Source organism: Neolamprologus multifasciatus, chromosome 19, assembly GCF_963576455.1.
Source record: "Neolamprologus multifasciatus chromosome 19, fNeoMul1.2, whole genome shotgun sequence".
Lineage (NCBI taxonomy): Eukaryota > Metazoa > Chordata > Actinopteri > Cichliformes > Cichlidae > Neolamprologus > Neolamprologus multifasciatus.
This window is the reverse complement of record NC_140457.1, coordinates 19,315,711-19,343,587: the sequence shown is the minus strand read 5'-3', so window position 1 is coordinate 19,343,587 and position 27,877 is coordinate 19,315,711. Positions and strand designations below refer to the sequence as shown.

The 27,877-nt window shown below is 43.4% G+C and overlaps 1 protein-coding gene across 2 annotated transcripts in view; it reads left to right on the top strand.

Moving 5' to 3' along the window:
• Window positions 1-257: 257 nt before the first annotated feature.
• kif26ab (kinesin family member 26Ab) overlaps window positions 258-27,877 on the top strand; it is a 68,175-nt gene continuing 40,555 nt past the window's right edge. Inside the window, exons 1-3 of one of the 2 annotated variants that reach the window (XM_085143411.1) lie at window positions 258-2,020; window positions 3,917-4,135; window positions 27,033-27,503. In XM_085143411.1, the coding sequence (XP_084999537.1) occupies window positions 1,886-2,020; window positions 3,917-4,135; window positions 27,033-27,503 (825 nt within the window). In that variant the 5' untranslated portion in view covers window positions 258-1,885. Of the gene's footprint in view, window positions 2,021-3,195; window positions 3,676-3,916; window positions 4,136-27,032; window positions 27,504-27,877 lie in introns of those variants that run through there. The other variant, XM_085143412.1, reaches the window with a different exon arrangement.

Genomic DNA, 27,877 nt, shown 5'->3' with positions numbered 1-27,877 from the left:
GGTGAAGAGAAGAGGGGACAGCACAGTTCCCTGTGGTGCTCCTGTGCTGCTGTCAGACGTGATGTCCTTCAGCCTGACGTACTGTGGCCTGTCGGTGAGGTAGTCGGAGATCCAAGCCACCAGGCAGGGGTCCACCTCCATCCTGTTCAGTTTCTCCTGGAGCAGACCATCCACAGATTTCAACCTCAGCCAACAGGTGTACTGCTGTTTCCACGGGCTTTGAAGGCACCTTTTAAAACTCAGAACTAAATAAAGCTAATCATGTCATAGTCTTATACCACGGAGCCCAAAATACCACATACCACAACAGCCTGTGGTGTTTCTTAATATAAACTGCACTCTCAGGTGCAACATATAGCCTATCAAATATTTGTTTCTGCTCTTATGGGCTTTGGTGGAGACACTTAACCCCATTATATCAATTTAATCCAAAAGAAATAATGCGGATTCTTACAGCTGTAACATTAAAAAAAGCATACTTTGTCAATTTGAATTCAGTTTTCAACAATAGATAGAAATGCTAACCAGTGTTTCGGTGAAACCACCACGGGTGCCGCGTTTCACAGTGACACGTAGCTCACCGAGGAGCGGCTCCATGTGCATGACATCATCACTACAGTTTGTTTCCGTGCAGTCCAGTCTGAGAGGAAAAACTGGTTTATATTCGTAAATTAAACCCGGGCATGACAACGCTCTGATTATTCTGTTTTAACGCCTGTTTTCCTTCTAAAAACCAATCGTCTCTAAATTGTTTTTACTTTTGTTTCTAAAAGACAACTCATTACTTTTATAATAGGTCCGCGCTGGATCACAGGGAAACCACCCACTGGCCTCGTTCTTAATCTCACTATCTTAGCCGCATCTTGCTCGAAGAGTTGAGGCTATTCGCTGCATAGTGATTGGCAACCATGCGATCTTACTCGGTTATAACTGTTAGTTTAATTTTTAAGCAGCAAACACCTTAAATTATCAGGAATTTCAGCACTCGGGAGATTTTTCCGCCTTGGACATCTCACAGGAAATTTGAGCTGATCTGATTTCGATACAGACTGTAATAAAGTAAAATCAATCAAAAGCTGATCTGTTTCAATCCAAACAAAATTGGCTATCACTGCAGATAACCGTCATCACGGTAAACAAATCAAGTGCCTCATATTTGATTATATCCCAGACTGGCTTCTACAGCAACACTTTAACCACAGAGCTGCAGTACATTCTGCTGCAGGAAGATTATAGCAACATTATATATGTATATAAGACAAACATATAACATAGAAGCTTTGATTGGGTCGTTACTGCAAGCCCCTACATGAATAATACAGGAATATTACATTATTATGCCGTTAGGGGTTATAGCCGGATTGTCATTGTGTTTTACGTGTTCGTTCAGGGGGATGACAACGACGCACCAGCAAATCGGCTATGAGAGCAGGTCATCTCTATCTGAGGGGAACAGAGAGCGAGAGAGATGGAGAGAGAGGGAGGCTGAGTGAGGGGGAGAGAGGAAGGGAGGGAGGGGGAGAGGAGAGGAGATGAGAGTGCAGCAGATGCACAAGGTGCTCCTTCTCTCTCAGACCTGCAACAGCACTCAAAGATCATGGATAATCTTCCTCAGGATGGCTAAAAAAGTATTTCAGTGGATATAAACACCTTTTTGCGCACCGGATGGATTGCAGTGCTTGTTTCCCTCCCTCTTATTGGGCTGCTGGAAGTCGTGGCTATTTTACGCACACGTGCGAGCGCTCAGCTTGAATGACTGAATGTCCGGATTAAAATCCCCTTTGGATCTTTTTAGGGGGTACGAGACATATAAAATAGATGGCTGTAAGAATCAAATAGGTTTCCCAGGGAGTGGAATATTTTCTAGGGTACACTTGCAGCCCACATGGCTTTACCAAACTCACCGGGGTCTCCCGAAGCTGGGAAGCCCAACCCCAGCGTCATAGACCTGGGGACATTCTTCGTCGACTCGGACATTATATTTGGGTTTACAAGTCACCTGCTGAAGAGAAAAACAAAGGTAAGAGTTTTCTCAAGGGATGTTTGAAACAAAAGCTATCTCAGAGAGCATGTTCTTGCTGGAGCGTTGTTTGCACAAGTGGGAAACAGTGACGAGCCAGATAAATGATGCGCGCTTGACGGGTCCTGTCCGCTATTCAGGACCGTGAACAGCACCTCGTAGCATCTGCGATCCCTGTTAACCTCCAGCTTCATTCACTGATTTCAAGAATCTCCAGTTTTGCGACTTTCTTCAGCATTTTGCAGCAAATAAAAGTGCCTTAACTTAAATTCTCTTTAACTGCTGTTAAAGTAAACGAGGAAAAATACACAATAAGGCTTGGTAGACAATTCAATGACAACTTACCAACATATTTAAATATGACTTATAAGCTGGTGTGGAAAAAATGTTTATTACAAGGTGCGTTGTTTAATTTAAGTCTTAATTTCCTAATAATAAATCTTCCAGTGTCTTTTGACAAGCCCCTTTCAGCCCCGAGAAATGTTGCAGCCGACGATAAAAACATATATTGGAGGTTATATTTACGTTTAAAACGTCACCATTGGCTGATATGACTTGTGCAAAAGAAGTGGACGAGAAAAAAGTGAAATAAATTAAAATCTTTTTATGGGGAGAGAAAAAAGAGAAACCGTTTCTTATGTGCAGGACAGCAGGGCTTGTGGCCACTGTCGCTTACATCACCCGCATGAAATATTCAAAGTTTACCAATTAAATATTTAACCGTGGAGAGCCCACCCTCTTCAATTTGAGAGATGGTGTTCTTTATTTCTGACGGAGGATGGCGCCAGAGTAACATCAGCGACAAACATCTCTGCTCCCGGAGAGGCAACAGTTGACGGTGCACCCTGAAAGCGAATAAAGCACAAAATCCTACAAGAAGATTCATATTATCATTATCACTCATGTAACATGTTGTCTTTAACATTAGTTTAATTAAGCTCCAATTTAGGGTTTTATATAGCCCTACCTACCAATTTTACTTCTATATGCGACAAAATTCCCCCAAATAACAGACTGGGTGCCTTAAAGTGATTAAGGCCTCTAGTATTATATTTTTCATATAATATATATATATATATTATCTCTTTATATCGCTTAAGATATTTTTACATTTAATACAGTTGTAAAACTTTAAAACTGTACTCTAGACTATGGATATTTAAATCCGCATGTTGAAACTGAAGAGAGCAAGCTGAGAGAGAAACTACTGAGATTTTCAATAAAGAAATAGTGGAAACGTTTTTATGCAATTAAATTACTATAATATTCGATAATGGTTCACTTCACAGACAACTCGATTGCCGCATGAGCAGGGAAGTTTCTTTATCCCTCCCATTCGGAGAGTAACACCGCCTCCTGCGCACGGCTGAGTGCCCTCCTGTACCAAAACTCCTCCACAACTTTGGAGCTTCATGGGGCGCACTCACAAGTTGCCTTCGCTCAGCCGTCGCCGGTCCGGTGCGATGTGACAGATGACTGATAACCTTCAGTCCGGTCTTCGGTGCAGCCTATGGCTCGGTCTCGCATTTTTCAGCCACAGTATCCGTGAGTTTCAAGACGTTCTCCTGAAGGTGCAACCTTGAGTTGGGAGAATGAGCTCCTCTTGGGGCAGTTCAGCTTTTGATGGTGGAGACCATGACAACCGCTTGTTCACTGTAAGTGTCTCCCTGCACAGGATTACGTGAAAAAAAAAAAAACTAATTTGCTTATTCTTAAATACAGTTTGCATTGTTTTTATTTACATCTGCTTTTTTGAGGTGCGCACTTCAGGTGCTCTGTGTTCAAACGGGTTGTCAAGGTACAGGCAAAACAGTTTCACAGTTGGACGCTTTTTAAGTGCAAACTACTCTTTTTTTGAAACCTCAAAAGTTAACCAAACCTTTGCTTGTTCCGAAGGTGGAGGGATGTCCGGGTGGAGAGTCTCCCGCGACCCCCAGGAAAAGACTTCACTCCGCGGAGGAAGCGCAATGCAGCAGCCGACCTCCTCCTGAGGGCGCCGGGTCGGTTCCCATCTCCGAGTCGGAGGAGAAGGGAGGCTTTTGCCAAAGTTGCCAGAAGAAAGTCTCAGAGCTGAAGAAACAAGCGCTAGCTCTGGCTGACCAGAATTCACTGAAGGTTGGTGTTATAATTTGTAATCTTTGAAATCTTTTTGCCCATTCTGTCGCTCACATTTGAACTTTTTTTGTTTGCATTGAAAAGTATTGCGATCACCTAAGTTGCACTTCTGCTTTACAGTAATTCATGGTAAAAATTTCATAAAAAGCCATCAAGCAAGCAAATTATAGTAACTATTACCACAGAATAGTGATAGGAGCTCTGTAGTGATGCTTGTGTCCACCTGCACCTGCTCTTCGCATTGAAACATGAACAGTGAAATTGGATCCAGCTAATGTTTCACCAAGAAAGCTCTCACAGTCCACTTGCAAAGTTGTTTATTGCTATACTTGACTTCAAAATGCTGGCTCTGGATGTGAAAATGGAAGCTTTTGAGACTTTGAAAGTGGCCTATTGTTTGGCTAAACAATGCTTATCTTTTTATTTTGCTGTTGGATGTGGGGGGGTCGAAGGGGCCGAAACAAGCAGGCCCCGCTCACGTTGGAGACTGAGGAGGAAGTTAAGTCCCAGTCGACCTTCACTGTGCATTGAAAGTGTTCCTGTGCTGCTGCTCCTACAATTCCCACCGCTGTTAAATATAGGCCCTGAGACCACTGTTGTTGTGGCGCGCTGGTTTTTGCCCCAGGGTCGGTTCTCCTTTGTTGTACCATTTTAGAGGGAAAGTCTCAAAGTTAGATTGGATTACTGCTCTTCAAGGTTCACCCTGAATACGCCTGCATCTGATGTTCATACAGGAACAGAATACATAAGGGAGAAGGAAACATTTGGACAGCACCTGCGCTCCGGTTTGAATCACCTGTATGTGTGGTCTAATCTTTAAAGGTGGTTTTGAGTGTATCAGATCTATAGTCAGGTTTCAGGTTAAGTCCACACATTAGCCAAACCCTAACTATTATTATCTGCCCTGGGAACTGACCTCCCCTTTTTTAGTGTGGGACCCTCCAGCAGTACTTCGTGGCCTTCAACAGGTGCTCTGGGCTGAAGAAAGAGACGAAGACTTCCCCGCTGCCCCGTATTTTGCACTTGTTGATGGCTAAATTGAGCCTTAATTCCGGGGTGACAAACAGTGATGGCAGGGTGCTGTTATTGTACCAGCGTTATGGTATGGGTTTCCCCTAGGTGAAGGATAATAAAACCATTGTCTTTGTGAGTTTGAGCTGCTCACCTGTTGGGCCTCATAGGATGGATGCAGTTATGGATGATCGCTTCCAAATTACTTCCTCCATGGAGGGAAGAAGGTCAACACGGTTATTCAGGTGGCCTGCTGGGATACCTGCTAGAGTTCAGCCAGTGTTGTGTCTGCGGCCGTCATGGGAAAAATGAGTGCGGAGACTGTTTACTGAGGTCACACTTCCCCTCCCTCCCCATCCGCCCGCCGTCCCGTTTTTGAGAGGAGGAAGTCAGCTTGGTCCCCAGGCATCCCTCCCCCCCCCTTCTCTGCTGTAGACTTATTGTTTGAATACAGTAGTAGTAGTGAGTAGATAAAAATTCAAGGAAAAGTGTTTGGGTCAAGTGAATGTTCTTTCAGACATGAAGCGACTGGAGGGTAAGCTGACTTTTAACACACATTGAAGTCCAGACAGCTTTTGCATTTTCCTGTTTGGGTCTAAAGGAACAAGAAACTCGGGGAAGTAAAGCCCTTCTCCCCTCCACGCTGTTGTTTATTGTGGCTCTGTGGAGCCCAGTGGTGTAAGTGGTCAATTGCAGCAATGCAGTGATGTTTTTGTGCACAGTCCACTTGCTTTGAATGTTCAACAACAGCAGCAGCAGCAATTTTTGCATAACATCTACAATGAATTTCTGATTATAACCATTTTATGACATCACGCTAAGGGGGTCAAGCCTAAATTAACTTTTCTGAAATTGGGTCCTCGGGCTACTACCCCTACATTTTAACTGCCTTGACACATTTTATGTTATTCAGAGAGAAGATAATGAAAAGTCTCGTGGAAAAGTGCCCTTTCCTGAAAGGACAGGTAAAAAAAAGAAGAGACACTGACAACCACCAGACTTTATTTAATCAAGGCACTTCAATTGCTTAATTTGCATAATTAAAACCTACAATAATGAATGCCTTGACTAGAGAACAGCAGAGAGTCTGGATTCCCTAATTCTAGCATGCTTATTGTGGCTGGACACAGCAGTTAGGTGAGGTATGCCACAAAGTAAAACGATTGCTTGAATCTCAGTTTCAAAGAAACCTGTTAATTTCTTACTGTAAGCTAAATTAGCCAGCTTTCGGCTAAAGCTTAGCACCATATGGAGAGGTGAGGTATCAATTTCCACCTAGCTTTCAGCAAGAAAGTAACTAAGTGCATCTGCAAAACCATTAAACTATTTTTGAGATCAAATATGAAAACTGTTATTTGCAAATGATGTCTATGACTTTTGTACTTTTACTGATAATATAAATTTTGAGTTGTGGACATATTTTAAATATTTCCATTTTCCAAACCATTGCACTGAGGTTTCACTGCAGGTCAGTGCTGACAGACAATCATAAATAAAGATGCCTATGAATGTAAAAACCAGCCTTGGACCTTGTGGAGTGCACGAGTGTGCTGACTGCTTAACAGAGAATGTCCTGCAGGCCAGTGAGGGTTTAAAGATTTGGCTTAAGCTGAACTGTTGGTGGTTTTTATTGCAGCCAGGCCTCACCTCTGCCATGAGGGAAGTGAGACACTGACCTCTGCCCCGGCCACCATACAGATCAAAGTATAATGAGCAAGTGAATCAAGTTAAATCTTGCTGATAGAGAGCAAACCACAAGCTAATCAAGAATACAATGCACTGCTGATATATGCACAATGTGTTCCAGCCTATTATGGATATGTGAGTGAATGTGACTATGAATGTGGCTGCACAAATTAATTTGAACCATGAGGCCTTTTTACCAGGTTTTTCATGATGAATTCATAAATTACAGGAACGGTAATTTTCACAAATGACTCACTGGGATTCATGTTTGATTTGTTCCTGCTTTGCTCCTTATTTGACCCTCGATCCATTTAAAGTGCAGCCTCGTTAGTGAATCCATATAACTGTCTCGGATCAGGTTTTATTTCCCGAAACACTGCAGAAAGGAAATTAATCAACCTTATGTCATCCAACAAATGTTTCCAGGCCAAACAGTCACTGGCATAGCATGTTCTGAGCATGTTTGTGTTTGATTTATGATGACCAGAGATAGGTGAGGCAGAATACACAGCTAAGGATTCAGGAATGATATTTTGCTATTTTGCACAAGCGAGCGTGTGTTTAAAAGTGTCCAAAACATATAGGCTAGAAATGGGTAAATGACTGCAGCTCTGCAGGCCTGGCTCCCGTTACCTCTCCTTTGTTGACTGCCCTCTGACCTTTCTGTCACTTCTCTCAGCTTTTATGGTGGGTTAAGGTTTCAAGGAGCTGACCTGTGCAGGAACAAGAGCACACTGCAGCTTTGCTGTAGGAGGGCAGACGACAGAATCAGAGTGAAAACCCAAACTGACGTAGACTTAAAACAGAGCATGGCCATATTATTCTATTCACCTCTAAGCACCTGAGCCCCCGAGGCCCTCGCTGATACGTGTATGTGTGTGCCTGTGCGGCTGCTCAGCAGTGCAAGCACCGCAGCGGGCCTGGGAGAAGATGAGAGACGAGGCAGGAGAATAGAAGAGACTCTGAGCTGAGCTGTGCTCTTGCTTTATCCCTGCATGCGGTGTGACTTCTGCTTTATGGCATGTGGCTGTATTAAACTGTAGGGCAATAATCTGGTGTCAAGTGGTGCAGAGACCATAGACATCAGTCATGCTGGTACCATGCTGTACTATATATGGGAGCCTCAGCAGCATGCAGTTGTGTACTGCCATTTTACCCAATCCCCACAGCTTCATTTATCCAGCGCTGGGTGTTGCGGGAATGGCAATACTTTTTCAGTGTAGACCGAAATTTGTCTGAGACACCTCGAATTGACAGCCGCCTTTTTCTTTTCTCAGTGGAACAAAGCACAAAGTTAGTACTGTGAGCGCTGCAGGAATTTAATTGCCTTGAAAAAAAAACTTCATCTCCATTATTTTTCAGCCTGTTATTCATCTTCATCTATACTTCTGAAATGCCCAGTGCTCCCAGAGCCCTTTAAATTTGAACAGTGGAACAGCTCTGTCAGTAGTTAAAGGAGTGTAAAGAATTTCTCATTCACTTTCTTGCTTCCTGATTTTCACAGCTGGTCCTGCTTTCAGAGCACTTTTACTGGCCACAAACCTTATTTTTCAACCTCCAGGCAACTCTGGAATGAAGGCCACATCTTCACTGTGTCTGCTGCAGTTTCATTTTACATCTTTAATTTAGTGAGCTGAAAGTGAATTGACCCCAATTGTCGCTGGCCAGTCTGCCACTTATCACAATTGCAAAAGGGTAAATTGGTATGAGGCAGAGAGCAGAAAATGGGTTCAAGGTGCACAGATTCAAAGTCTGAAAGGTCTGGATGGAAAGTGAGCTGCAGTGAGGCTGATGCTCATCACCTTTCATCAGGAGGAGACCGCAGGAATCTGTTGGAGGAGGTTGCGGAATTCTCCACCTGGAACTTCCATTCCTCAAGTCTGCATGTCACTCCTTGCTCAGAGGAGCAAGATGAAACAGGAGCTGACTGAGGCTCCCCAGCAGATGCCCACTAACACACATACACGCATAATGTACGCACACAAGCAGGCACACATATTTGCTTGAATGTGTCCTCCTTTGGCCATCTGGCCCTTTCTGCTGCTACTGCATGCCCTTGCAGTGTCTACAGAGAGCCGTGCAGATGTTCCCACAGTTACCTGTCAAGGTGAGCAAAGCTATTTAGAGCTGTTTAGATGTGGGGATTTACCCTGCTGCTTCCAGTTATCTCTTTCCATCTTAGATCTTCACTGTAAATATACACTCCCAATAAGTGGGCTTTGCATTTAGAAAGAGATAGAAATGTAGACAAGAACAGCTCTGTCTCACAAGCCGCAGATCACTGTATCTAAACCGAAGTCATTGCTGTCAAGGTATTAAGTCAAATTAAGCAGCCAAGAATAAATCTTGGAACTAAAATTTTATGTCAGTGTTTAATACATTATCTGAATCTTTTTGTTTCTAACCCATCTTCTGTATGAGTAAAAGCAACTACCAGGCTTCTGCAGCTGTAAAATCATTGCATTGTCGGCAGGGGAATATGCGTTATTAACAGTAACGAGAGTTAATTTAAAAATCATTGCACGCCTCTATTAAGGGCATTTCATCTGTCATGTTTGAATGTTATGCTGTGGCATACCTGGAAACGAAGAATCGCAGCACCACCAGTTTTGACCTTTGGTCCTGGCCTCACCAGATAGTCACTTTATTGTCCTAACATGAATCTTGTGCCCTTAATCATGGGCTAATATGCTGACTAAATACAAATTTTATTTTTTAATAAAAAGCAGGAAATCTCACTTTTCCTGACACTTCTTAATTGATTATCTTGCAAGGAGTTAAAGGTGAATGTGCCCTTCTTATGATTGACATGTTAGATATAAAGCTGCAAACCGTTTGCATCTTGGCATAACACATCACCTGAAAATAGGAGGTGACAAATGAACATGCATCTCATTTATTTTATCTACAAGAAAGGAAAAGTGTAAAAAAATCACAATGCAATGTTTGACAGGACTAACAATTTTTAAAAACTGGATAGAATAATAGCTGTTTCCACCTGCTCCAGTCGCTTCACCAAGCTAACCTGTCTGTAGTGGCATGAGTAATTGAAATTAATGAGAGGGAAACAGAGATGGTCTTTATATCCCAAAAAATGTGAATAAACATATGTCCCCTGGAATCTAAATACTTTGTACCTCTCTGTGTTTTTGATTGGATGTTAATTAAGTGCAGTAATATTTAAAATGTCTGTCAACAGTTGTTCACAGATACATGTTTACTTTACTACGCTAGTATCCCATTTATTACATGATCAGTCATCTTTACAGGATTAAGCTGAATCAAAGCACCCTGTAATGCTCCGACTGTGACAACACCTATATCCCGCGTCGGCTTCTTATTCTTAGTGGGTTTGAAAAATAATTGCCATACATAATAACATGTGTCTGAACGGGTTTGCTGCTATTTGGTGAAGGATCATGTGTTACAATGAGCCAGACTGAAATGAAACAATGGATTTGCAGTCTAGGCTGACAGGCCAATGTGTTACGGCACGGCACAGGTCTGCAGAGCATGAGAACAGAACAACAAAGGCAGAAATGTCAGTGAACAACGAACACAAATGCAACAAGAAGTCTAACCAGTGGGAATTAATCAGTTTGACTTGTTCATTTAGGGTGAGGTGCGCGTGCGTAAATATGAGCGTGAAAAAAAAAACTGCACGTGTGTGTTTGTTTCACGCGCTCTTGGTACTCCTGGCGCTTGGATCCATATGTCATGTTGAAGTGAGATGTACACAATCCGGGCAGACTGCACTCCATTATTGAGTCTGATTCAGAGTATTGGGAAGCAGAAAAAACATAGAGGTTGAGATAAATTTTCAACATGGTACACAGACACTGAGGAGCACTGAGTTGGAGGTAATCTCCTGCTGGCTCCATAAAACGCACTCAATTGACAGAAGGCCTTGTGGTAGCAGACAAATCGCCTGGCTTATAGCAATGTGCTGAAAGAGAATGCCAGCACTGTGTATCCTTGCCAAGATGGATGTGCAGACAGCAAACTCAGGGCTGTTTTGGGCGTGGCTCTCTTGCTGACAGCAAACAGTGGATCAGTTGAGTATGCTGCCTGAGTTAGACTTGACATTGCCTTGTTTGTTTTCCTCTTTGCAAGATGTTAATGTAGCATCTACTTCTCACCTTCCAGTTCAGAAAGTTGCAAGTGTGTGGCCTCTTTGGGAATATTTAGCCACTCGAAGAGTTAGATGCTACAGAAGCAAGTGAATAAGAAGCTTAGAGATCACTAATCAGGACGTGTCACTTTACATGTTACTTATTTTTTTTTCAAAACAGGTAATTTTTATCCACAATTGGCTTGTTTAGAGAATTTAAAGCAATCCTAAAAGACTGTTCTGCACCTCCAAGCAAAGTAATTACTCTCTGCAACATGCCCGCAATCATGTTTGTTGTTTGGGCAATGTAATATTTCTTTCTTTTTATTCCCAGAGGAGCCCCTGAGTGGCCAAGAGTAGTAAACTGTGGCTGCGGTTTGCAGCTGCTCCGTAAGTGCACCAGTCTGCTTTCATGTCATATTTCTCCATATGTGTCAGAGCAATAGTGTGTATGCATCTCTCTCTGATTCTATTTGTGTTTGTGTAATAGCAGATGGATAGCGATGAGTTGTGTTGTGATTGGTAGATGGCTTGTGTTAACTCATCTCCCCCGGACTCCCCAGCTATGCTTTAGGCTATTCTTTATTGTCAGGAGCTCATTCAGATACGTATATAGTGCTCCATAAATCCTGGCGCGGTATATAAAAAAAAAAAGATGCCAGTCAAAGTTCACGCTGCTCATGTTCATTTCACGCTTGAGTGTCCCGCTCCATGTGTGAGGATGAGCGTGGGTATTGATGATGTGTGAATGTGTGTGAAAGTACCAGAGGAAAAAAAGATAGAGATGAAGCACAGTCAGAGTCCCTCCATCCTTTCCAGTTTGCTGCTGAATGCATCCATCTTTCTGATCTTAACTACTACCAATTTATGTTTGCTTTATTACTGTCGGCGTTTTATCTTCACTGGCCTGGTGGTGGTCATGGAGAAGGTAATGGAGAAGGTAACCATCCAGTAGCATTACTCTAGTACTTGCTGGGGTTAGTTATGATGAGCTTTCTTTACCCCTTGTGTTTTATCACTAGCTTATATATCAGGGTCTAAAATGCCATTAAGCATCTAAGTATTATTATGTATATGAATATCAATAATGTCAGCTTAGCATCAAAGCAGGTAAACCTGTAGTGAGAGGAAACTAAAGTAAAGAAGAAATGTGTTTCAATTTGGACTTTTCTCTCATTATCAAATGACCTGACTTGGCAATTTATCTGCTGACATTTGAAAGGAAATGGCATAGCCCTGTGTTCGACAAATGGCATCAAAGTTGCTTTTATTCCAATGGAAAATTGTTGTCGCTGAATTTTTCAACAGGCGGAACAACGAAAAGGTCAATCGCAGCCATATGGATTTTCATAATGGATTTTCAACTGAAAAAGTCATAAAATAGCTGCGTCATTTGTCTGTGATTGGCAGCTGAAGTCCTTTTCCTTAGACTTTTATACTTTGGGAAAATGTGAAAAAAAAAGTTTTATTGATTTTGTTTTGTAAAATCAACATTAATATAAGACAATGATGTTTTGCTGCTAGACAAACTCACAAAAGTGTGATTGCTGACCTTTTTTGAAATCTGTAGCAGTGTGGAGTAAGCGCTAATGTATAAGCTACAGTGTATCACGATAACAATCACTTTAGAGGTCACTGGTTGGAAAAACAAAAAGAAAATGAAGGGTAATTAGATTTATATTCAGATCAGCAGATATGCACTGTCTCGATAAACTGTGCCACCTCGAGCTTGTCATGACTCCCAAGCAGCAGATGCTCGTGGAGTAAACCTTCCCCTGCCTCTCTCCTATGAACCATCTCTCCCATTAATAGATCCGTCCTTTATGCTTCCCCTCTTGTTACGGCCGCTCTATTTTATGATGTCACTCTCTTTGCTGAAGAGTTCTGGGCTGTTTTATCTCCTTCGTGTGTGTCGAGCACTTAAACTTAAACCTCTCTGTTTACGAGTCCCAAACTGCCTCTCCATCCTCTGCGTTTGCTGCTCAGTATCAGTTATACCACCTATAAAAGCAGAGCCGTCCTGGCTTTTCTGGGAACTTGCCGGGGAGGCCTCACAGTGCAGACTCAAAGGTAAGTGCCCAGCTAACATGACGATGATGGGCAAAAACCTATGGAGGGACTTGTCATCAAGTGAGTGTTTGTATATGTGTGTAGATTTACCGATAGCATTGTGTCTTTGCCACATTCTCAGTTGACAGGGGCTTCTACCCCTGATTACTGCTCTGAAATCACTTTCATTCAGAGATGCTTTCAGTTTATATTTTGTTCCTACATGCTGTTGTTTTGTTGCCTGAAATTGTCATCATTAACGTGCCGTCTTTTAGGTACTCAGCTGTACTCGCTTTGCCAGTGGCTGTTTTGGCAGTGTTCACTCCCGGTGCCTCTATCAGGCACCTCTAAATCAACATGATAGATGGCAGCTTTTTGTTTACCGCTCTAAATTTATGCATCAAACAAAAAAAACATTGCTGGAATACCTTTGAACGTGTCTGTGCAACGCGGAAATGCTGTCCCTCCTCAGATGAAAAGGAGGGAAGCTCCTGGGGAGAGCACCTGCACTTGTAGCCTTGGCAAATTCCTGCCAAGTTTTACTGTTCGAAGCAGGAGTGGATGCTGTAGTTGTGTTTCGCGCTCTGATCCTTTGCTCTGTTCAGCTCGACCCTCCCCTGTCTCTTTCAGGAGATGCAACAAGGAGATCATAAACGCCAGAACTCACAGTGCAGGATCATGCTTTAATATCATTCAAAGTCAGCCAGAGGGCCTGCTATATGGTGTTAAACACTACATTTTATTGTTTATTTACAATTTTTTCACATTTAAGCAATCCTGTTTAAGCTATGCTGACCTGACCTCAAACGCATCTCTTGTTACAAATTTAATTTAGCTAGGAATGATAGTTTGAACTTCTCTCTCCATTTTTTCTTTTTCATGTGCTTTTTCTGACCTCTCTGTACCTGTTCACCGCCATGCATTCCTTCCTACACAAAATCCACTCCTCTACTCTTTATCAACTGTGAGCAATCTTCCACAAACTCCATTGCTGCCACACGGTCATTACCACATCTATGTAGTGAGACGGTGCCCTCCTCCTGCTTTTTCTGTCCAGCCACTGAACCCTTAACCTCACTGTCCCACGCTGGGCATTTATGTCTTCATCCCTTTTGTGCGAGAGGATCTGTTTGGGTCGTGATGTCCAGGAGAGAGGTGAAATTGGGGTACACTTGAACTCCCAAAGAAGCAGTAACATTTGAACTGAATTTGACCTGTGGGACTACACGTGATGTGTCTGTTTTCCTCTCTTTTATGCATTTTCTCTTTTTCAGCTATTGCCAGGCATTCAGGCACACAACATATGCATATAGAGTTTGGTTCCCACACTAGATTGCAGTAGAAAGTGTTTTATATGTTAGTGGTTATCTTATTAGGGGTGCTGTAAAAGCCCTACAGTAACCATTCAAAGTCATCATGGTGCTATAGGGATGGGGGGCAGTTGAACAATGCTTAATTAGCTCGTAAACAAAGGCTACAGGGGAATCAGAAAGGGCAATCAAAGTGTCCCGCGCCTTTGAGCTTCTCACACCATCAACAAAGCCTTCTCTAATGGCCCCATCACTCCACTTGTTGTGTCTCACCGCAGTGTGCTTCCTGACAACATAAAAGGCACACATTCCAAAAAGAGCCTCGGACAGGAGACGCTACTCATCTTCACCTCCCTTTGCCTTCAAAGCTACCCTGCTGACGCCAGTGCCACTCCCCTCCCTACCCTTTCCCCCCCTGCCAGATATTGACATTGCTCCTCTGCTCACGTCCTCCGTGTATGTTTGGTTCCCCGTGGCGACCACCGCAGCTTTCATCTTTCCTCTTTCAGTCTTGTGTCCGTGACTTTGGTGGTCTGTTTTATTGCAGCTCTTTGTGTGACGCTGTGCTGGCACGCCGCTGGGATCCTGTGAGGAAGTGCTCAGCGCACAAAAGACACCGTGCCAGGCTATGGAAAGGTTACTCAGGCTTGATGTAAAGACAGGTGTGAATTTGATGTGTGTGTCAGGTGTGCCCGCGCGAAAGCCCGTGCGTCATGGCGGCCTCATGCTCACACTCGCGCGCCAGACAGCGAGTGCATGTTTTCCTATGTTCGGACACGAGGCCCTCTAAAGAAAACAGACATTCGCTGCCACACGAGGACAGCACGGCAGCAGGTCGGAGGCAATCTCTGCTTGTTTGTGCGACTATGTTATCATCTCCTGTTTCCTGTCAAAACAGGAAAAGAGAGGGGCGAAAATGGAGGCTTGGAAAGTGCCGCCTTGATGTGTGTTGGCTGGAGGTCCAGCTCTGTCTGACAGTGACCCTCCCGGCCAGGAAAAACAGACCTGTTCTGGGCGTAACCCACAGTGGGGTACTTCAGTGTTATTTTTATCACTTTCGCAAAGCAGGGATGCTTTTCCCAGCTGTTGACACAGGTCTGGGTCATTTTTGTCTCTCAAACAGTGCAGCACAGGAGAGAGGGAGACGTCCCATCTGGTTGTGTCCTTTTGGCTATTAGCTTCACATGATTGTAATGTCTGTTTAAGAAGGGAAATCCTTTTCGACATTCTGTTAATCATGAAAGCGAGATGCTCTTTTTTTGTTTTTTTTGTTTTGGATGATCCCTAGACCTCAATCACAATGGCTTTTTCATCAGGCAGTGCTCGTCAAGTGATTTATCCATCCGTCACACTTATTTGTTAATTCTTTACAAAAGGATGACACACACACGCGTGCACGCACACACACAGCAACAATGGGTGCATTCCAGCAGATTCACTGTGGTTCAGGCTGCGGCTTACTGCTGATTGCACGGCAGGTAAAAGCTCCAGTGCATGCATTGATATTGCTTAATAAGAAGGTATGGACAGGCGTACTGCACAAACACCTGATTAGGGAGTGAGCTAATTACTGACTGGTGAAAAATGATAATCATCTCTCTCTACTTTGATGAGTCACTATGTAAAACTGAGAGTTGCCCTTGTGGCATTCCAGGAATTGAAGGCAGGGCTAAGTTTAGCTCTTTATGGCATTGCTAAAAGCGAAACAGTTCCATGCACAGGAATCCTATTGTTACACCGAGTGGGTTTTTCTGCTTTTGTTTTCCTGCAATTTGTGTGCACGATCAGGCCAGTCTAACCACAATAATTCTTTAAGTTATACATGAAGGAATGACCCACTAGGAGTGCTTCCTTATTGAAAAAAAGACACATCAGCAGTAGCGCCCTTGTCACGTCACATCTGGATCAGCGGCAGCCGTCTGCCCCTGTCTCCGAGATCCAGATTAAGATGTGGCGTGCGCTGGCTGGCTGGGGTCGATGTCATCAGCAGTGGGGGTCGGAGTTCATTTGTCTTTCTTGACAGACCTTCAGGTGGTGTTCCAGTGCTTTGGCAGGAGGCCACACCAATGCTGACCTCCATGAGTCGCGCAATTAGTTACCCTTTGACCCCTCAGCCCTGCAATCAAACCCCGAGTATGGACCGGGCATGCTCCTGCATCCCCAGACCCACTTATGTGGGAGCGTGTGTTTCTGTGTGTTTGTAGCTCAAGCTCACACTGACGTAACATCTGATTCAGTCTTAAATGATGTACTTGCCAAGTCCCACTACTTGTTTCAGTGTACTTCACAAAATGAAAATAAACTCGCATGAATTTGCACCATGAATTGAGTGTATTGACTCTTTTGCATTCTCCTCCATTCATAAATATTTTCATTTTTCAATGGAAGCGAATGAAAAAGGGTCAGATACATTCATTCTGCCATAGACAGTATAACACCTCTCACCTCGCTTAGTGTCTTTGGAAACAGACGGACTCCGATCTATGCCATTGTGCCCTTGAGCCAAAAATACACAGACTGTGCCGACTCTCCCACTGTTTCTTTAAGAATCGTGAGTGTCTCACTCTAGCTGAATTCCAAAGCTTTTACTGAGATTAGCAGTGTTGTGACATTACATACAAAAAACACCCCTAAAAATTTGAAGAGCACAATTTTAGAGACATAGTGAGAATTCAACAAAGTCCCCAGCAACTCAAAAGTTTATCCACTGATTTCATTATGTGAAGTGACAGCAGCGATATCCTTGTCCGCCCATGCTGACATCCCAGACATGATGATAAGGGCAGTTTTGTAACTTGTTTTGTCCCTGGTTATGCTGACAAAAGGCTAGATTGGCACCAAGCTAAGCCATTCAGTCCAGACAATTTCAGGAGAATCGCTTTGGCATTATGTGAACTTCAAACATACCACACAGCAAAAGATTCTCTGTGTTTGATGTGGTCCTTCTAACTGGAATTACTGCATTTGGTTTAGGTAAAGGGCGACACCTGTGTAGATGATGCAGGAGGCAGGACACACAATGCCCTCTTATTGCTGTGAATTCTCGGGAAATTTACCTGCACTGTTCATGCGTGGGCACAATCGTGTGTTATGGTGTCCTAGGGAGACATTTACATTCAGTTCCTCTGTGCAATGTTTAGTAAATTAGGCTGCAGCACATGTGTGAACATAGCTTGTGTATTACTTTCAAATTGCTTCACCATTTCCTGCATCTACAAGTCTTGTTTCAATTTAACTTCATTGCATCTCAAAGGATTATAGAGTTCATCTTAACATAATGCTAAATCTGTGTTTTGACTCAAATGGATACTATAAAATTGACAAAAAGGTTGAAAAATAATTGAAAATTGCCTTTCACTTCAACTAGTCCTCACCGGCTCATTTGAATATTAAGTGAAACTACCGGAGTAGCTTAGTGTTGTAGGCCATAAGGCCATTTGCAGGATGCTATTGTTCCTGAAAAACAAAGTGGCAAAATGTGCATGTGAAAGAATTTTGATAAGCTAAGCATTTTCGAGGCTTGTGAATGAAAATCCTTCAGACTCAATAAGTGGATTAGTATGTGCTGCGCTCCTCCGAGATAGTTCCGCCTACCTCCTTATCTTGCTGAGATTCAACTGAATGTGTCTAGACATCTCAATTAGCAAGAAAACTCCCCCCCCAAAAAACAAAACAGATACCGGTTAGTGCTTATCTTCGTGTTTTCTTCTATCAGTGCTCTCACCAATGTCTAGTTTGGTGTCTAGTTCTCATAAACACACAACAGTTTCCCATTAACACACCACTTCCTGTCTGAAAGCCCTGCGCTGATGTTTAAATTTCTATTATTAGCGATGATTGTGCTCTCTGAGAAGTCATTGGCATGGTAATGACATCTTTCATGATAAATTAGTATTCCCCCCCTCTCTCTCTGTGCCGTACCTACACGAGGCTGTTGCGCCAGACTGATTCCGCCTCTTGCATCTCTGCTGCTCCATTGTTCTGCCGACGCACAGCAGTTTCGTGAAAACACAAAGCGTGTCACTCTCTGAGATAATGCTCTGCAGACTGAGAGCGGATGGGACAGGAATGCTCAGCACTGCTCACCTTGGCTCAGGATTTGTTCTTCAGCGAGGCAAAAATGTCGGCCTCACCTTTAGCTCTTTTTATACTCCCTGCACATTTGTGATGTTAATCGGTTAGCCTGTTGCTCACATAATCCTGCACTGGCTGAGAATTTAGATATCTGCCAAACGCAAAAGTGCCACGCTCATCAGTAACCAGTTACTGTGGCTCAATATAAAGATACAGAGTCCGTCTATGAGGAGACAGAGAGGGGGAGGGAGACCGAAACTCACAAACACTCAGGAACGGAAAAATGAATAATAATTATCCACATGGCAGCTTGCCAGCATAATTACTGTACAGTTCGTTCTAAGGGGAAAGTGGGCAGAATTATTGTTGGAGGATGCTCAACATTTCACCTTGTCATCACTCCCCGTCACTTTCTTTTTATATCACTAGGAGTATGTATAGCTTTGCATTTTCTCCAAAGAGGGGGGACGAACTATTGCAATGAGGACATAAGATGAGGTGCAGAGATCCATATGTTATACCTCATGCATTCTAAATGTGCTGCTTGGCATGAAAAAACTACTTAAATGTTGATTTGAAAATGATTCATTTTAATTATGTTGTTGATGTTTAGGCCCAGAGTTTTTCCATTATGCGATCTGGAGGATGTTGATCAAATGCTGTGTGCAATTACTTCTGTTTGAGCATGAGCAACTCCCTTTGCATTTTTTTCTTTGATAATTAACTACTCATATGCGCACTCCACGCGTCTGGCTGTTCACTGCTGTCACACTTTACCCCTCCGATGGAGATTAGTTGCCGTGAGCTTTTAGCAGCGGTTTGTTTTTCTCTCTAAATAAACTGCGGGGACCTGGGAGTGCTCGTTTTCCAGTCGAAATGAAAATGTTCCCCCCCCCGTACAACATAACTGCAGCGACTGCAGCTCTCTTGGTGTGACAGTTCAGACAGAGGAGAAGCAGGTGGCTGTCATTGCTGCGTTTAGACTGAAAAAATGTTTGGAAAAAAAGCATTTTGAAGCGAAGTACAAGTGAAGTAGCGGTTTGGACTGTTGGAGAGAACTATTGTATCAGGATCATGTGCTCTGTGGTGAGAGTTTAGAGTAGGTACTTGGACAAAAATAGATCTTACAACGAGCTTTAGTGGACCGTTAGGAATACTGATTACAAGTTCAGACCTGCACACTGTTGAGGACTTTACAAATGCATGGAATAAATTCAGATTTCCACTCTTTTTTAAATGTATAAGAGTTATATGCCTCATGCTGTAAGCTACTGGATAATGTGGGCCTTTTAGCATTTTTCTCAACATCTACAAGAATTAAATATAAAGCAGATAAGCATCGATTATACAGTGTATAAGTGTATTCAGTCTATAAAACAAAGATTTGCTATTGGAGGCAGTAGGATATTCCTTCCTATGCATTTTCCTTTTTTATATACTTTTATATACTTTTCATTATCCCTGCAGTCCGTGTAGCTGCCAGACTATTTTAACCCTCTTCCCCTCCCTCTAATCTCACCTTCCTCCCTTCTGTCCTTGCTTTCACCTGCAGTTTACAACAACACCTGGCTTCTGCCTTTACAGCTTGCCTGTTGAATTTTTCATTACACACTCATTTTGGCAAGTCTGGTTGGGGGAAAAGAGGAACTACCTTGAGAGCGTCTCTGAGCCAAAAAAATCAGCCATTTTAATTAGAAGTGCACAATGGCTTGTGCAGGTATACGTAAACACAATTCACTGCGTCTCTGGCGAGGACAGCATAGCAAGCAGCCCTGCTGCCGCCGCCGCCGCTGCCAGACAGCCTCTGCTGTAGCACTGGGCAGGGGAGTGAGAAATATAATGTTTTATCCTGCTAAACTGAAAAATACTTTTCCCACGAATGTGAAACCTTCAGAGGTCGATGTTGTTCTGTCTGTGCACTCAGTACACATTCTGAGTTGCCGCTGAGTTTAAGCAGTGATCGTTCACTACCGGATGTCTTATGGAGACCTGTTAAAGTCTCTCACCGCAGTGCTGCTGAATTCAGTTTGACCCTCCCGGCACTCTGACCCTGGCCAAAGCTGATGAAAGCTTGACGGATCTTGGGCAGTGAAGGCTGCCTTGTGTCCACAGAGGAGAGAGGAAGAAAAAGATGTTGGAAAGGGGGCGGCGAGGGAGAATGAAGTCTGTCCAAACAGTCTGAAAGGGGCTTGTTTTCTTTATGTGCGTGAGTGAACAGGAAAAGGTAATTAACTGGCCAAGTGGCGAAAGGCTGGAGTGATGGATGGGTGTGGTGTAAAGAGACACACAAGGGGCAGCAAATATAGACACGCACACACATCAACGGACGGTTTTCACCCATTTCTCCTTCTTATGTAAAGACGGGGTTAGTGAACCTTTTATGATATTACACGTCTATAAATGGGACGAACATATGGAGGAGTGACATATCATTGTATGGCGTCATTAATGGTTACAGGGTGGTTTGGAATACACAGTCATGAATGATTACATCTCACTCTATCTGTTTTTAACCTCTGGGTCAATGTGTGGTCCTTTTTTATTACTGATTGACAGCGACATCTGGTTTTCTGGATGACAGAGAATCTGTCGGATGCGATCTAGTGTACAATGAGCTGTAACGTGCTCCAAGTAATCCCCAAGCAAAGGAAGAAATCCACCCAGACCTCCACGATCTCAAAAAACTGCATTTTATAGGCTATCTTGTGTGCTCGTTCTAGTGGCAGATTATTTGCCATCTTGGGTTTGTTCATCAAAGAGTCTATCTCTGTGATATTGTGGACAGGTGGTGCTGAAAGTGTCACTAAGGGGGACAGCCTATTTGCATTTTCTGTTAGCAGTGCACTGGCGGTTCAAGGCAGAAAAGGACTAAATCACACAGGGCAGGCAGACTGACATCAGTCTCCTCCTCACATAAGCTCTTCTTGAACAGATGTGCAATACAGGAAATTTTGGCTGCACTGAAGATCAAAAATTGGATGCACTTTTCAAAACAAGGTAAACTGTTTTATATCAGTAGGGAGACATTTGTTCATTGTAATTCTGTTTTTGGCATTGTTATAAGCAGTTTTTCATCCCGATAGCTGGAGAATTATGTAAAGCTATCTTTTTTTCTCAGTAGAATACAAGAATGAAACAACTTTTTGCAACATCATGTTTAAAAGATTGTAATTTAGAACATGAATAATCCCGGACTTTCAAGATATCTTAATTGGTATTCATTCCTTTGGCATTTTACATTAATAAAACCACAAGGCGTTCTTGTGATTTATAGAAGTTATTCAGCTTAAAATATGGGATAATCCCACGAGAGTAGGAGGCAAAGAGAAAGAGGAGCAGTGAGACCCCGGCTTCGGAAAGGCAAGAGCAGAATCGATTTTGTAACCGCATCTCTCACAAAAAGCTTAAACTCAGATAATGAGATATGTGCCTAAATGTAGCCGCACTTAGACAAAAGCCAGATTTCGCATGAGAAATGCTGGAGATCGACCAGAGATATTTCATCATCATTTCATGGAATCCTATTGTGCTCCAATAAAATCCCAGAAGAGCGGCTGAAAAATGAAGCATTCAGAGTTTTTCACACAGCCACAGAGGATGAATGACTTCATTACTGTATTGGTGTATGCTTTGTGTGTGTGTGTCTGAGGTGGTATTATCAGGTAGGTAATGACAGTGTACTTTTGTTGCTGGAGATACTGTTGCCTTGTTTGGGGGAAAAGCATTATTACAGGTTTGTTTAATCTTGTCGAGTCAGCAGACGGGGACAAGCATCTGTTTGATGTGATTTGTTGAACCGTCCCATTTTGTGTTCTACCAAAGGCGTTCCCACAGAGTTAAATAGCATGCTAGTGTGACATCCTGAGTCATTGTCTTCTCTGCCTCCGAGCAGGCAGTGGTTAAATTTAATGGTCTGTATCCTAGATATGCTGTGGCACTAAAAGCTCTACTTGATATCTAATCAGAGTTGCTGGCCCTCCGGGTCTCCGCTCCTTCAGGGGATGTGAGTAGAGTCGTAGAAGTGGAGGTGGTGGGGATAGTTGAGAAGGAGCGGAGGGGAGGGCGAGAAAGGGATTACACCACTGTGGTTGCTTTTATCCTGGGAATGTAATCTGCCTTAATGCCCAGTGCTCACTCGGGCCAAGGCCAGCAGCTGTGCTCGTTTTTCTCCGACATGGCTGTCAGATTTAGCCGTGCTACCTGTGGGAAAGTGGGCTTGGTGGAAGCTCTCGTCCTCAACCTGGGATCTGAAGTGGGCTCCTGCGGTTTATTGGGGGGGCAATCTGTTTCAGGAGACCATGTGTGGTTTAGGTCAACACTATCTCAGGCTGGGTAAACAGAGGTGGCTCTGTCACATCCTTACAGAGCGGGAGAGGAAGGGAAAGTCAGGAGTTGAAAGGGCATTAGATTTGGCAGCTGCTGTGTGGTCTTGATTTTACAAGAAAGTCAGTAGGAAGTACTTAAGAATTGTGATGTGTAAATAGGACTGGTGCCGGTGAGAGGACAGATATAAAGCAGCACGACATTGTACTGACTCGTATTTAGGAATGCTTCCAGTGTTCACAGGATAATAAAATAAAAACCTGAAAGAACAAGGTAGAAATCTTAAACTGAATTTAAGAGTTAACCTGGCAGGTCTTTCAGTTTAATGGATGCTTGAGGTGAGCACACAAAGGACTTCACAGATGTTACGAGTATTAAAGCAAATCACCGACAGCAGAATGCCACCAAGTGCTGGCAGCTCTAAAACTGTTCAGATATGAGCTGACCGGCAGCTGGCTGTCGAACGTCAGAACTTTCCACTTTATTTTTTCCGTCATCAATACATGTTGGTACAATTTTGCTTTGTTTTTATTCTGCTGGAGCTGCACAGGGTCACGGGGCGCTTTTATGTCTGGGAAATATCTGTTGAGCTCAACTGGAATAGAAAATATGGTTTCCCAGAGTATTTTACTTTCAATGGAGCGTGCCTAAAAGTGTCTCGGCTAGCGAGGGGCCTCATGCATTTCAAATCACTGTGACCTTCCCTTGATTTAAGTCAGCCTGCAATATCTGGCCTCAGCGCTCCACATGAGAAGCACATCAGAGACTGAATGCGGAAGCTGTTAGATGGCAGTTTTCCTTTGTCTGGTTAGAGTGAAGGCGCTCTGACAAGGCAAGGTAAATGAGGTGTGATTTGAGGAAAAACCTATGTGTGACTTTGACCAGTTCTGCTTCTACCCTGAGGACACACAGGAGTGAAATCATGCACATCTTTCTCCCTGTCGCCTCATCCATAAGTGGTTACGGCTGAGCTTGTTTCCATCAGCCTCTGGGCATGGGATGTCTGTGATGACACTCTCCATCAACCCAGAGAGCTAGTCAGCCGGGTGGCTCATCGCTCCTGCTGCTGCTACCCTGCTTTTCATCACAGTTAGTGTGAGGGACAAAGACAAACTTATGTCTCTAAGGGCTGTGAAAGGTTGAATCCACAAGCAGGGCTTCTCTCTAGTGTGCTCACCACAGCTCCTTTCCATAATAAGGCTGCAGCATCTGTCCCCAGAGTTTAATAAAGATCCATGCTGTCAGGCAGTAAACCAACACAGCCACCCACAAGCCTCCGGGCAAGGGCCACAACCCTGGCCTACCTCCTCCCACTCCTCACTGTCCTTTTATCCTTGCTTGTGCTGCTTAATTTTTTTAGTGGACAGGCCTTGGGTTGAAAAACCAAAACCGTCTCCCACAGTAACAATGGCCAAGATGTAACAGCCCCAAAGTAGCTTCCATGCCTCTTCTCCAACCAGAATGATTTGAGCGTTTGAGTTGTGTTGATGCAGAGCGTTGCAGACTTCTCTGCAGCAGCGCTACTCCTCGCTGCCAGCTGCAGCTGTCAGTAATAGATCAAATGGATAATAAAAGAAACAATATGGCTTTGGGGGTGGGTGTATCATGTATCATACATTTCATGTTTTCTCTGATATCCTTATCCACAAGCTCTCACAGGGAGTTTGCTTAAAAGTGAAGGTACAAACCTGTAGGTGAAATATTTCAGCTGACTTGAGATATTTTTACATCCAAACCTGAATTCTGATCTGTGTGTGAAATATGTACCACATAAATATGGATTTGTCCTTGTGTTTCCACCTACCCACATCATTCTCTTCCATATACCCATCATCATCAACCTCATAAGCGTTCTGGCCCTGACCCTTTATTCACTCCAACGAGCATACGTAAAGCTTACAGACAGCTTTACAGGAGAAGCCTGCTCTCTAACCTCCAGAATCCTAACTGAATAGCAGATGTGCTCAGCTTTGTGTGTCATTTTATTAGCTCCCCTAAATCAACACCTAACAATGCACGCTGAGAGCGAGAGATGGGTAGGGGGTGGTGTTGATTTCTTCCATGTACCAGCGCCCTGAGGTGGGTAAGGAGTGGTCGAAAGGTAAAAGGGTTAAGGGGTGGAGTTGGTTTGTTATGACTTTGGTTCAATTTCCTGTCTAAGAAGCGTATACATGAACCCAGACTAGACTGTGGAAACGGCAGCCAGCGGTGCTTTCATATTTCACTCCAATTTGTCGTAGACCGTTTGATCTTATTTCAGCAGAACTGTCCTGTCTTGTGCATAAATATCCTGTCTGAGCATAACAGCCGGGATTGTTCACGTGTCAGGATCAAAGAGCATTAGATATCATTTTTAAAGCTCTATCCTATTTCATATATCTTAAGCTTCTCACATTTAAATCCTTTTCTCATTGGGATGTACACCAGCATCAACAGCCATTTGATCGACAACTGATCAACCATAGACAGTTGTCACCCCAGAGTTCTCATTTAGAGTCAGATTTATGGGATTTTCTACATTCTGACTGCATTTCTTAGTTGTGCTTGTGTCCTGACCACATTTGTCCATGTGCAAAGTAAGCAGCCAATATAGCAGATCATTAACCAGAATGGTTCTCTTGCATGATTGTGCTTTAGGTAAAGAATAAAGCAAAGAATACATTGAGCATGACTTAAACTATATTGCTTTTTGTGTCTTTATGAGATGAGAGGAAATATATGGCAGAAAAGAGTCTGTTTTTATTCGTAAGGCTGCAGAAGGTTGCCTTGGAACGTTGCGTGATCATACTATTAATGCTGTTTGCAGGGAAAGGTAATCTAAAAGTCTGTGTATTGAGTGGCTTTCATAGGGAGGAGATTTAGAGTCCCTCTGCCTGCCTCTTTGGTCTCTGGGCCCATCTTGGGTTAGCTGTATTAAGTGGCACTGCATTAGAGCAGCGGATTGTTGTTTCCCCGCAGCTTCACTCCTCCTGATCACCTCGGAGGTTCTAAGGAGCAAAGGTCTCATAAACATTTATGTAGGGGCTGTGAGCTTCTGTCTTAGGCCACGACTCCTCTGGGCAGAATCCTATAGTGCCTCTTTATGCCTCTTAAGAGACTCTCTCTAGTTCTGTGTGTGTAGGTGTGTGTGTATATTTCTGTGAAGGTTAGTTTCACTAAAACAGACAGAAAGTTAAATTCTTTCCCCTCTTATGCCTTTACTTATGAAAGGTCTGTATGCTTCAAGCTTTCCAGAGAGTAGGTTGTCATATGTTTTCACAATGGGATACTTATTATATGTAAATTTTATAGCTTTAGGCGCAGAGTCCCCAAGGCTATTTTATACTTTTGTTAGTTCTCGCAAGCAGCGATGGAAACCCTAGGAAGCCTTCTTAGAGAGGAAGTGAGAAGACAAAGCTCTACTGGACACCATCACTAAAAGCAGTAATAAGCTGAAGTCTGTGTGGTGGTCTCTTTTAAAACTGCAAAAAGTAAATAGCAGCCACATTTCACTTGTGTTTTTTTTTTTTAATGCGAGGAATGTCTCTGTGGGATGCTCGGCTAATCCCTCTGAGCATTATAGAGTGCTGCAGGGATAATGTCTTTATTTTTTCAGGCCAACATGTTAACAAATGCTTTCTCTGGGACAAGTACAAACTTCAGAATTCAAATATTTGACTTTGAATTCATGTTGAGAATCAAGAATGTGAAAGTGCGCAGAGCTGATGCATTATTTCATGCATCTAACAAGTCTTTAACAAGTAGAAAATGTTAACTAATTTCTCAGTTTAGCACTAATTTCAGCAAACTCTACTTCATGTCTGATTTGTTTTGGGGGGGGGGATCAGCAGTTTTAAGTTGCATGCAGGCTGCGCATCTAAACTAAAAGGGAACTTGCAGAGGGTGTAATCCTCCACCAAAGGTTGATGCCTTATCTTGCAGTTTTAAAGGTGATTTGGATAAGCAGCACAATTTAATGGGTTCTTCCTTTCCCCATGCTGTGCCTGTTCACCAAGTCTCAGGAAATTCAGCCTGGTAGTATTTGTGTAGCCCCAATCTCGCTGACAGAGAAACAAACAAATGGTACTGAAAACACACCTCTACCTTAGCCCTCTGCACTGAGGCCACTCGGAACAAACAATCATCCAAGAGAGGGAGTCGGCAAAAGCTTAGTAAGGGTCTCAGAGAGCAGTCAGGGACCACATTGCTAGCAGACCACTGACACAACAGTAAATACATATATACAGAAAATTGTAATGTGGTTATGTTTTGGAAAAAACATGTTTCCTTCAAAGTGTTTCTGCTTCGAATGTTGTGCTTTGAGCTAAAGTGCATTTCTTGTTTTTCTCTGCAGGACCCCGGGTATGCAACCTTCCTGTTCGAGCAGCTCCAAACTCCTGGGAATCATGAACCTGGATGCTGCCAAGTTTGCTCTACACCTCTCCACCAACTGAGGCAGGAGGCCTTGCAGACACTCCATGCTCCTGTCTTGGCCTTCAGCTCCAACATGGCTGCCTTGCCCAAAACATCTTTTATACCACAGCCTTCTAGATTCACTGTGTCGTCCTCCAGCATCCAAACAAAACAAGTCTCGAAAAGTCAGCCCTCTCCCCACTCTGTCCTGCCAGTAGGGGAGCGCCATGGGGTACCAAGCTGGTCCCAGAACGCAGCTAGCACTTCAGGGCCAAAGACCAGTGTCCAGGTGACAGTGGCAGGAGGGCAGCTCCCTGGATCTCTGAGCACCGTCACAATCCAGGCCCAGCAGTACCTCGAGGGCATGTGGAGCATATCCAGGGTCAACAACTTTCTCCCTCAACCCAAGTTGGTATGTGTTCACTTTGACCTTTTTTTTCCCTCATGCAACTAGCATTTAAAAGCAACTTTAGAAATAGTACAGACCGTTAGAAGAGATGAAGCCCTGTGGGAAATTTGTGTCGTAGAACTGGAGCGCTGACCTCTTATTCCTCAGAAGTCACAGAGCCTGAGCGATCTAATGTCAGAGGTCATCTGAACACTAAACTCCTGACCTCTTCCTCAAGGGCATTTTAAATTATCACAACACAGCGTCACCATAGCTCCTCTCTCGTTTTAGCTAATCAGTGCTTTAATCTGTTTTGTTTATGCATGGCAGACATGCAGCAAACAAAACAATTTCAGGAGCTTTACCTTAAAAGGTAAATGCTGACGTTGCTATGTGCA